At 45.3% G+C, this 12,047-nt stretch overlaps 1 protein-coding gene across 1 annotated transcript in view; it reads right to left on the bottom strand.

The window, feature by feature from the left end:
- The window catches only part of dnaaf5 (dynein axonemal assembly factor 5), a 66,367-nt gene that overhangs the window by 4,555 nt on the left and 49,765 nt on the right, over positions 1–12,047 (bottom strand). The window contains exons 10-12 of the mRNA XM_031814170.1: positions 10,922–11,072; positions 4,293–4,449; positions 3,749–3,940 (exon numbers count right to left, since the gene is read on the bottom strand). Coding sequence (XP_031670030.1) covers positions 3,749–3,940; positions 4,293–4,449; positions 10,922–11,072 — 500 coding nt within the window. The remainder of the gene's footprint in view (positions 1–3,748; positions 3,941–4,292; positions 4,450–10,921; positions 11,073–12,047) is intronic.

Here is a 12,047-nt window from a genome sequence, read left to right as displayed (position 1 = left end):
TTTTGCGACTTGTGTATATAAATAGTGTTTTTTTCTTTCTCTGAGCTCTTTTGAACAAAGGAGAACAATGATGACTTGTGATGAGAGGGGATCCGGTGATTCCCCTGAACGTGTGCCAACCATGGGGTGTGTGTGTGTGTGTGTGTGTGTGGAGCAGTAGCCGCGCTGCCAGGGCTGTGGGATTATGGGAGGAAGGAATTATGGGAACAGGGAAAGAGGGATGAGAGAGGGGGAGAGAGGGAGGAGTGGCAGTACTGTCCATCATACTGTCAGAGGAGCAGCAGACATCAAGCTCTTGGGAGTTGACTTTGAAATTCAAGAACCATATAAGAATGGGATCAAGAATAAAAGAATAGAAGCAGGAAAGAAAGGAAGAAAGAGAGACGGAAGGAGGAAAAAAGCTTCAAACACAGACATGAGACAAAGAATGTCTCCAGATTTGTGGGGAGGATTGTGGTTATGGGTACGGGGGTACGACACAGCTATCAGTCAGCACTGGGTGAGCTCATCTCCACACACGTTTACAGCAGAGCAGCGCACATGTGCATATCACACACACAGAGGCACCGCTAACCTCCCTTCCTACTGGCTGTATCAATCGACCAGGGTTGGGGTCAATTCCATTAATTTTTTTCTGAGGGACACTGCAATTGGAATTTAAACTCACCCCTTGAACTGACTGAATTGACATGGAATTGACCCCAAAACCTGTTATCAACCCCAACCCTCTACACCCAATCCCTGTACCCTCACACCCAGGATAGGCAGCCCTTAGCGGGATAATGTGAGCCTCCAGCCCCCACTCTACCCAGGAGAACAACCCCCTAATCACAACCACATGGAGACCCCTCTCCCTCATCTTTCCACACAGCCACTCCATGTTATCCCCCTCTCTTTCATCTCTCTCTCATCCCTCTTTCACCCCTTTCCTCCCTGTCTCTTCCCCCTCTCATGCCTGGTGTTTTCCGACAGGGTTTGACGGTTCTGTGGTTTCATGGCTATTTGTGTGTGTGTACACGTGTGCATGAGTATCTGTCTTTGTGTGTGTGTGTGTTATTTATTGGCAGAAGGTCTGAGTGTGTTTCCTGTAGTGTGGATGTGGGGCCTTAGCTGAGAAAACTGCTGGAGTTTCACTCTGCTTCTCATGGAGGCTCCTCCTTGATTATCTGTGACAAACGCCTGATGATTCAACCATATTCTCCCATCTTCATATGGAGGGAAACGAACATCAATGGGGCTGTATCCCAAATGGCACCCTATTCCCTTTATAGTGCACTACTTTTGACCAGGGCCAAGTAGTTGACTGTGTAGGGAATAGGGTGCCGTTTGTGACAACGTCGGACAGAGCTGATGCAACAACAGCCACCATACTGTGGATTCCACTCCGTTTGAAACCTTTATCAGAGTTCATATTATGTGTTCTGGCTGTGTGTCGGGGTATCAGATCAGTAACCTTGACCACAGGATGTTCAGTGGTTGGGATGTAAATCATGTTTATGAACAGGACCTTCGCTTATATACTCACTGTCATCCAGAAGGGAAGTTGTGTAGCTTTTCAGGGGTGATGACGGAGCGTCAATCACACACACTCCTCTGCCTCTGGATCCACTCCCGGCCCCGTGATGGACGAGGGGAGTGGTGGTGTGTGTGTGTGGAGTGGGGGGCTTCGCACGGGTCAGCGTGAAAGATGAATGGAGTGGAAAAGGTGGATAGATAGCCTTTGATACGATAGAAAAGGGGGATCTGATATCCTAGCAATGTGGTTATGTGTATGGGGCTGTTAGGGATCAACTCTTTAAACTCTGACTGAGACAGGACAGAGCCTGTGAAACATGAGCACTACTGCTACCCACCTGATCAACATCAAGCCATATTCACTCACTTCATGTTCACTAGCTATCATCACCATCATCATGGTATCTTTGTTCTTTATCAACATCTCATGTTCACTAGCTATCATCACCACCATCATGGTATCTGTGTTCTTTATCAACATCTCATGTTCACTAGCTATCATCACCATCATCATGGTATCTGTGTTCTTTATCATCATCACCACCATCATGGTATCTGTGTTCTTTATCAACATCTCATGTTCAATAGCTATCATCACCACCATCATGGTATCTGTGTTCTTTATCAACATCTCATGTTCACTAGCTATCATCACCATCATCATGGTAGCTGTGTTCTTTATCAACATCTCATGTTCACTAGCTATCATCACCATGGTATCTGTGTTCTATATCAACATTTCATGTTCAATAGCTATCATCACCACCATCATGGTAGCTGTGTTCTTTATCAACATCTCATGTTCACTAGCTATCATCACCATCATCATGGTATCTGTGTTCTTTATCAACATCTCATGTTCACTAGCTATCATCACCATCATCATGGTATCTGTGTTCTTTATCAACATCTCATGTTCACTAGCTATCACCATGGTATCTGTGTTCTATATCAACATTTCATGTTCAATAGCTATCATCACCACCATCATGGTAGCTGTGTTCTTTATCAACATCTCATGTTCACTAGCTATCATCACCATCATCATGGTATCTGTGTTCTTTATCAACATCTCATGTTCACTAGCTATCATCACCATCATCATGGTATCTGTGTTCTTTATCAACATCTCATGTTCACTAGCTATCATCACCATCATCATGGTATCTGTGTTCTTTATCAACATCTCATGTTCACTAGCTATCATCACCATCATCATGGTATATGTGTTCTTTATCAACATCTCATGTTCACTAGCTATCATCACCATGGTATCTGTGTTCTTTATCAACATCTCATGTTCACTAGCTATCATCACCATCATCATGGTATATGTGTTCTTTATCAACATCTCATGTTCACTAGCTATCATCACCACCATCATGGTATCTGTGTTCTTTATCAACATCTCATGTTCACTAGCTATCATCACCATCATCATGGTATCTGTGTTCTTTATCAACATCTCATGTTCACTAGCTATCATCACCATCATCATGGTATCTGTGTTCTTTATCAACATCTCATGTTCACTAGCTATCATCACCATCATCATGGTATATGTGTTCTTTATCAACATCTCATGTTCACTAGCTATCATCACCATCATCATGGTGTCTGTGTTCTTTATCAACATCTCATGTTCACTAGCTATCATCACCATCATCATGGTATCTGTGTTCTTTATCAACATCTCATGTCTTCCAATCTCATCTGTTTCTCCTCCATACCATCTTTTCCATCATGGCCCCTCTTCCTGGTCTAAGGGTTGTCATGACTCTTCTTCCTGGTCTAAGGGTTGTCATGGCCCGGCCCCTCTTCCTGGTCTAAGGGTTGTCATGGCCCCTCTTCCTGGTCTAAGGGTTGTCATGGCCCCTCTTCCTGGTCTAAGGGTTGTCATGGCCCCTCTTCCTGGTCTAAGGGTTGTCATGGCCCCTCTTCCTGGTCTAAGGGTTGTCATGGCCCCTCTTCCTGGTCTAAGGGTTGTCATGGCCCCTCTTCCTGGTCTAAGGGTTGTCATGGCCCCTCTTCCTGGTCTAAGGGTTGTCATGGCCCCTCTTCCTGGTCTAAGGGTTGTCATGGCCCCTCTTCCTGGTCTAAGGGTTGTCATGACTCCTCTTCCTGGTCTAAGGGTTGTCATGACTCCTCTTCCTGGTCTAAGGGTTGTCATGACTCCTCTTCCTGGTCTAAGGGTTGACTTAGGATTGGACCAATGTGGTATTGTGAGTCTCACCAAGCACAGTGTCCTGCACGTGGCTGTCTGGGTCGTCCAGGTGCAGCAGCAGCTGCTGGAACAGGACCTCCAGGTGTTGATTGTAGAGCTGGGAGTTGTAGTCTTTCCCCAGTGAGGCAAGCCATAGGCCCAGAGCCCTGAGGGCCACGCCCCTCACCTCCTCACTGCTGTCATCCAGACGCTTCAGCACCTCTGAGAACGGACGCACACACACACACACACACATTTATGAAAGAACCCAGAGACACGCAAAGATAGGAGACACACAGACACAAACAGAGAGCAGGAGGGGAACAAATTAGAATGACTAAATTAGAATGTCTAAATCTATTTATATAGGATCATAAACAATCATTGATGCATTCTAGAAAGATGTAGAAAAAATGTGTGTGTCAGTGACAGAGGGAATGAGAGAGGATAGAGAGGAACAAAGAGAGAGAAGGAGAGAGAATGAAAGATAGGCATACTGTGGGCAAGAGAGGAGAGAAAGACATGTTTGCTCTAACAAAGACAGGATACACAGAGGGAGACACCAGTACAGTACCAGGGTAGATGTTGTTCAGGGCATCTGGGTGGAGACTGGGTCCTATCAGTTTGAGCAGGGTGGACAGAGAGCGACAGGCCAGTAGTCTGGACAGCTGAGAGTCTTCCTCTAGAGCAGACAACACCTGGGGGCTCAGCCTCTCCTCTACGGCCAGTAACTACAGACACAGAGATAAAAACAGAACATTTGGTTGTGCATCAGCATTTTCTCTCTTTATGTCAGTCACTGTCAGTCACTCAACTATCCATGTCAGAAAACAATGTTTTAATTGGTAGTTAGTTTAGCTAGCTATTTACACTTCTGGTAAACATGGTCGTATCCTGACCGGGCACACAGGGGAACATGCCCATGGGGCCTGAGCTCCAGAGGGCCCCCAATGATTTTGTTAGCCTATCTGAGTGAGAATGACTATCATGTTAACATGGCATCATTCATTTCAACATGTGTAGAACTGCAGGAAATATGCTTTAAAACTGTAAAAATCTCTCCACCCCATGGCAACATGTAGAATTACAGTTCTCTCTGCCTCATGGCAACATGTAGAATTGCAGTTCTCTCTGCCCCATGGCAACATGTAGAATTGCAGTTCTCTCTGCCACATGGCAACATGTAGAATTGCAGTTCTCTCTGCCCCATGGCAACATGTAGAATTGCAGTTCTCTCTGCCCCATGGCAACATGTAGAATTGCAGTTCTCTCTGCCCCATGGCAACATGTAGAATTGCAGTTCTCTCTGCCCCATGGCAACATGTAGAATTGCAGTTCTCTCTGCCCCATGGCAACATGTAGAATTGCAGTTCTCTCTGCCCCATGGCAACATGTAGAATTGCAGTTCTCTCTGCCCCATGGCAACATGTAGAATTGCAGTTCTCTCTGCCCCATGGCAACATGTAGAATTGCAGTTCTCTCTGCCCCATGGCAACATGTAGAATTGCAGTTCTCTCTGCCCCATGGCAACATGTAGAATTGCAGTTCTCTCTGCCCCATGGCAACATGTAGAATTGCAGTTCTCTCTGCCCCATGGCAACATGTAGAATTGCAGGAAATGTACTTCTCTCAACCGTCAAGAGGGGGGTCACTAAAATGTTTTGCCCGCGAGGTGGGGGGCCCCCAAACAAATCTTGCTTAGGGCCCACAAAAGGCTAGAGATGGCCCTGAACAGACAGGCCATACTACAGACAGAATACCGTAATTTCCGGACTATAAGCCGCTACTTTTTTCCCACGCTTTGTACCTCGCGGCTTATACAATGACGCGGCTAATTTATGGATTTTTCCTGCTTTCACAAGATTCATGCCACCAAAAAACTGAGCACAGTCACATGTGACGTAAATCGAGCGCGCTCATAACTTCCCATCATTCTGATTACGGTAGTCATTTTGTCTCTCATCATGGCAAAGACACAGAGAAATGCATTTGATGCAGCTTTCAAGTTGAAGGCGATCGATCAGGCTGTTGGAAAAGGAAATAGAGCTGCTGACAGCGTGGAGCATTGTCAAAACATCCACTATCATCAACGGGTTTCGAAAGGCTGGACTGCTGCGTATTGAAGAGGGCAGCGATCCAACATCGGATGAAGCAATTCTGAGGCTATTCAACTCCGACACCGAAGGAGATGACTTCAGTGGTTTCAGTGCACAGGAGGAGGAAGATGGTGACCAATGACTTTCTTGGTAGGCTACTGTTTACTGCTATTTTTTTATTTTTTGTAACAAGCCGTGTTTCATTTAAAAGCCTATTTATTTATGTTACAAGCCGTGTTTCGTTTAAAGGCTGTGTAAAGTTCATTTGTTTCAATGTACCGGTAGGCACCTGCGGCTTATAGACATTTGCAGCTTATTTATGTACAGAATACATATTTTTTTTATTCAGTGGGTGCGGTTTATATTCAGGTGCGCTTAATAGTCCAGAAATTACGGTACACAACTACTACTGTGCAAATATTGTGTCGGCACTTGGCAGCGAAAGAGCAGGAAAGCTGAACTCACATTTCATACATGTTATGTTCACAGGTAGCCAGTGAATCACTCTAGTACACACAGTAATCCAAAGCACAGGTCTGACACTGGAGACCCTGTTATATAACCAATTGACTTCCCAAACAGAGGAGGAACTGGACAGAGATGGCTGTTGCCCATCATCCCTGGTGACTATGAGGCTGTGAGTGTGGGAGTGATGGGGAAAGCACAGCAGGACAGAGCTGCATCAGACTGACTGACACTGGACCAGGTAGATATATGCGAGTGAGTGAGTGAGTGAGTGAGTGAGTGAGTGAGTGAGTGAGTGAGTGAGTGAGTGAGTGAGTGAGTGAGTGAGTGAGTGAGTGAGTGAGTGAGTGAGTGAGTGAGTGAGTGAGTGAGTGAGTGAGTGAGTGAGTGAGTGAGTGAGTGAGTGAGTGAGTGAGTGAGTGAGTGAGTGAGTGAGTGAGTGAGTGAGTGAGTGAGTGAGAGAGAGAGAGAGAGAGAGAGAGAGAGAGAGAGAGAGAGAGAGGGCTTGGCAATAAAGTGATCTAACATGACATCAGTGTCTATCTGATGGGGCCTTGTGTAAATGGAGCAGTTAATTGTTTTTACAGGAAGTAGTGAAGGACTGGAACAATGTTCCCCAGACAAAGCCCGGTTTGATTTGCCTGTGGAAAGGAACACACCCACACACAGACAGTGTTCTCCAAACTGTTTTCACCAAACTGTTTTCACCGTTGTTAAACACCATTTTAAAAGTGGTGCAACGCAAAGTGGTGTTTGAGCCGGCTGTGAAACTGTCATTCCACATATGCAAGGACAAACACAAACGGTCGAGAGGGTGTGAATATGTCTGACTGGACGGGCAGTCCCAAGGACAAACACAGACGGTCGAGAGGGTGTGAATATGTCTGAGTGGGCAGACAGTCCCAAGGACAAACAGACGGTCGAGAGGGTGTGAATATGTCTGACTGGGCAGACAGTCCCAAGGACAAACACAGACGGTCGAGAGGGTGTGAATATGTCTGAGTGTGTGACTGGGCAGACAGTCCCAAGGGCAAACACAGATGGTCGAGAGGGTGTGAATATGTCTGACTGGACGGACAGTCCCAAGGACAAACACAGACGGTCGAGAGGGTGTGAATATGTCTGACTGGACGGACAGTCCCAAGGACAAACACAGACGGTCGAGAGGGTGTGAATATGTCTGAGTGGGCAGACAGTCCCAAGGACAAACACAGATGGTCGAGAGGGTGTGAATATGTCTGAATGGGCAGACAGTCCCAAGGACAAACACAGACGGTCGAGAGGGTGTGAATATGTCTGACTGGGCAGACACTCCCAAGGACAAACACAGACGGTCGAGAGGGTGTGAATACAGTGCCATGCGAAAGTATTCGGCCCCCTTGAACTTTGCGACCTTTTGCCACATTTCAGGCTTCAAAACATAAAGATATAAAACTGTATTTTTTTGTGAAGAATCAACAACAAGTGGGACACAATCATGAAGTGGAACGACATTTAATGGATATTTTAAACTTAAAAAAAAATAAAATGAAATTGGGCGTGCAAAATTATTCAGCCCCCTTAAGTTAATACTTTGTAGCGCCACCTTTTGCTGCGATTACAGCTGTAAGTCGCTTGGGGTATGTCTCTATCAGTTCTGCACATCGAGAGACTGAAATTCTTTCCCATTCCTCCTTGCAAAACAGCTCGAGCTCAGTGAGGTTGGATGGAGAGCATTTGTGAACAGCAGTTTTCAGTTCTTTCCACAGATTCTCGATTGGATTCAGGTCTGGACTTTGACTTGGCCATTCTAACACCTGGATATGTTTATTTTTTAACCATTCCATTGTAGATTTTGCTTTATGTTTTGGATCATTGTCTTGTTGGAAGACAAATCTCCGTCCCAGTCTCAGGTCTTTTGCAGACTCCATCAGGTTTTCTTCCAGAATGGTCCTGTATTTGGCTCCATCCATCTTCCCATCAATTTTAACCATCTTCCCTGTCCCTGCTGAAGAAAAGCATGCCCAGACCATGATGCTGCCACCACCATGTTTGACAGTGGGGATGGTGTGTTCAGGGTGATGAGCTGTGTTGCTTTTACGCCAAACATAACGTTTTGCATTGTTGCCAAAAAGTTCAATTTTGGTTTCATCTGACCAGAGCACCTTCTTCCACATGTTTGGTGTGTCTCCCAGGTGGCTTGTGGCAAAATTTAAACGACACTTTTTATGGATATCTTTAAGAAATGGCTTTCTTCTTGCCACTCTTCCATAAAGGCCAGATTTGTGCAATATACGACTGATTGTTGTCCTATGGACAGAGTCTCCCACCTCAGCTGTAGATCTCTGCAGTTCATCCAGAGTGATCATGGGCCTCTTGGCTGCATCTCTGAACAGTCTTCTCCTTGTATGAGCTGAAAGTTTAGAGGGACGGCCAGGTCTTGGTAGATTTGCAGTGGTCTGATACTCCTTCCATTTCAATATTATTGCTTGCACAGTGCTCCTTGGGATGTTTAAATCTTGGGAAATCTTTTTGTATCCAAATCTCTGCGCTTTTAACAGACCTCTGAGACTATCACAGTGCAGGCGCATTTATACGGAGACTTGATTACACACAGGTGGATTGTATTTATCATCATTAGTCATTTAGGTCAACATTGGATCATTCAGAGATCCTCACTGAACTTCTGGAGAGAGTTTGCTGCACTGAAAGTAAAGGGGCTGAATAATTTTGCACGCCCAATTTTTCAGTTTTTGATTTGTTAAAAAAGTTTGAAATATCCAATAAATGTCGTTCCACTTCATGATTGTGTCCCACTTGTTGTTGATTCTTCACAAAAAAATACAGTTTTATATCTTTATGTTTGAAGCCTGAAATGTGGCAAAAGGTCGCAAAGTTCAAGGGGGCCGAATACTTTCGCAAGGCACTGTATGTCTGAGTGTGTGACTGGGCAGACAGTCCCAAGGACAAACACAGACGGTCGAGAGGGTGTGAATATGTCTGAGTGGGCAGACAGTCCCAAGGGCAGGTGCAGGGCCTGTCTAAGTGATGGTTACAGCCCACAACAATGGAACCAGGACAGAGGCAGCATTGTTCCAGTGGGACAAAGGTATGTAACCCTCCCCTCCACCACACACCTGCTGCCTTGCTCTAGTCATATATATGAGAGAGAGAGAGAGAGAGACCATCTATATTGAAAGTAAATGGGCAAAGCAGGGAAGCTTTGGTTTAAACTAGGTGAACTCTCCCGATGGTTTAGACTAGGTGAACTCTCCCGATGGTTTAGACTAGGTGAACTCTCCCGATGGTTTAGACTAGGTGAACTCTCCCGATGGTTTAGACTAGGTGAACTCTCCCGATGGTTTAGACTAGGTGAACTTACGACAGAGCCTGGGCGCGAACCCAGTCTCTGATGGCACAGCTGGCGCTGCAGTACATCACTCTTAACCACTGCGCCACCTGGGAGGCCCTTTGGCTGGGCCACTTAAGGACATTCAGAGACTTGTCCCGAAGCCACTCCTGCATTGTCTTGGCTGTGCGCTTTGGGTCGTTGTCCTGTTGGAAGGTGAACCTTCGCCCAAGTCTGAGCTCTCTGGAGCAGGTTTCATTCAAGGATCTCTCTGTAATTTGGTCCGTTCATCTTTGCCTCGTTCCTGACTAGTCTCCCAGTCCCTGCCGCTGAAAAACAACCCCACAGCATGATGCTGCCACTATGCTACACTGTAGGCATGGTGCCAGGTTTCCTCCAGACGTGACGCTTGGCATTCAGGCCAAAGAGTTCAATCTTGATTTCATCAGACCAGAGAATCTTGTTTCTCATGGTCTGAGAGTCTATAGGTGCCTTTTGGCAAACTCCAAGCGGGCTGTCATGTGCTTTTTACTGAGGAGTGGCTTCCGTCTGTCCACTCTACCATAAAGGCCTGATTGGTTGAGCGCTGCAGAGATGGTTGTCATTCTGGAAGGTTCTCCCATCTCCACAGAGGAACACTAGAGCTAGAGTGACCATCAGGTTCTTGGTCACGTCCCTGACCAAGGTCCTTCTTCCCTGATAGGTCAGTTTGGGCAGGTGGCCAGCTCTAGGAAGAGTCTCGGTGGTTCCAAACTTCTTCCATTTAAGAATGATGGAGACCACTGATTTTAATGAAAAATATATTTTTTATATATATAATTATTAGTATGGTTTGATTAAATTCAAAGCTCCCTACCATCATATCTAAACCAATATGACATTGATGTTGATGAAACTTTGCAAATCAACTTGATTGGAGGCCTCTCGTCATGAGTCGTCATGGCATTACTGAGAACCCCATACCGGATTTTTAACAGGGTCATTAACATTAGGGAAAAAAAGGACTATTTATTTCCCTGACCTAGCTCACTATCTAGGCATCGAATAAGAACGAGCCTACAGCATCCATAAACTGACCATCAGACTTGCCACCTTTCAGACTGAATAAGGTTGTATGAGCAACAGTTTTGATTACATTTATAATTTAAGAACCAATGATGTGCTACCTTGTTGTAGCATTTCTGACAATGCTAAGATATTTTTTAGCCAAAGCTCAGAGTTTATACACCAGGCTAGTAAGATGGTGCTGACAGATATGGCAGCTCTGCTTCTACATATGTGTTCACTTGTGAAGGTACCTGTGTGTGTGTTTACCTGGCTGGGCGGGATGGCTCCCCCTTGCAGCAGGGCTAGCAGACAGCAGAGAGCTGAGGTACGGATAGCTGCAGCAGTACGACCTGCCTTCCACACCAGGTTAGGTAGCAGCAACTCCAACAGAAACACATCCAGGTGCTCACAGAACCTCCTAGAGAGAGAGAGAGAGAGAGAGAGAGAGTTCAACCACCTAAAAGGAAGTGATTCCCAACCCTTCCATAACAAAGCCATCACCCACAGAGAAATTAACATGGAGAAGAGTCCCCTAAGCAAGCTGGTCCTGGGGCTCTTATCACAAACACAAACACACTCCACAGAGCCCCAGGACAGCAACACAATTAGACCCAACCAAATCATGAGAAAACAAAAAGATAATTACTTGACACATTGGAAAGAATTTACAAAAAAACAGAGTATACTAGAATGCTATTTGGCCCTAATCAGAGAGTACACAGTGGCATAATACCTGACCACTGTGACTGACCCAAACTTAAGGAAAGGTTTGACTATGTACAAACTCAGTGAGCATAGCCTTGCTATTGAGAAAGCCTGTCTTCTCTTGAGAGCCATGTCAGCCTATGTGCTCACTGCCCACAAAGTGAGGTGGAAACTGAGCTGCACTTCCTGACCTCCTGCCAAATGTATGACCATATTAGAGACACATATTTCCCTCAGATTACACATATCCACAAAGAATTCGAAAAACAAACCCAATTTTGATAAACTCCCATATCTATTGGTTGAAATACCAGCATGTGCCATCACAGCAGCAAGATGTGTGACCTGTTGCCACAAGAAACGAAAAATAAATCAACATAAATATGGGTTGTATTTACAATGGTGTTTGTTCTTCACTGGTGAAGAAGCACCATTGTAAATACAACCCATATTTATGTTAATTTATTTCCCCTTTTGTACTTGAACTATTTGTACATCATTACAACACTGTATATAGACATTTGAAATGTGAGAGATGGGAAGAGAGAGAGGCGTGGGGGAGGGGAAGAGAGAGCGAGAGAGATGGAGGGAGCATTAATGAAGTCGGTCAGTTGTTCCAATGGACTGATTCCTACATTAGTACACGTCTTGGATAGAAGTAGATGTTCTGAAGCCGTCTCTCCTCCAG

The sequence above is a fragment of the Oncorhynchus kisutch genome, unplaced genomic scaffold (assembly GCF_002021735.2).
Source record: "Oncorhynchus kisutch isolate 150728-3 unplaced genomic scaffold, Okis_V2 Okis06b-Okis10b_hom, whole genome shotgun sequence".
Lineage (NCBI taxonomy): Eukaryota > Metazoa > Chordata > Actinopteri > Salmoniformes > Salmonidae > Oncorhynchus > Oncorhynchus kisutch.
This window is presented reverse-complemented; position numbering and strand designations above follow the sequence as displayed.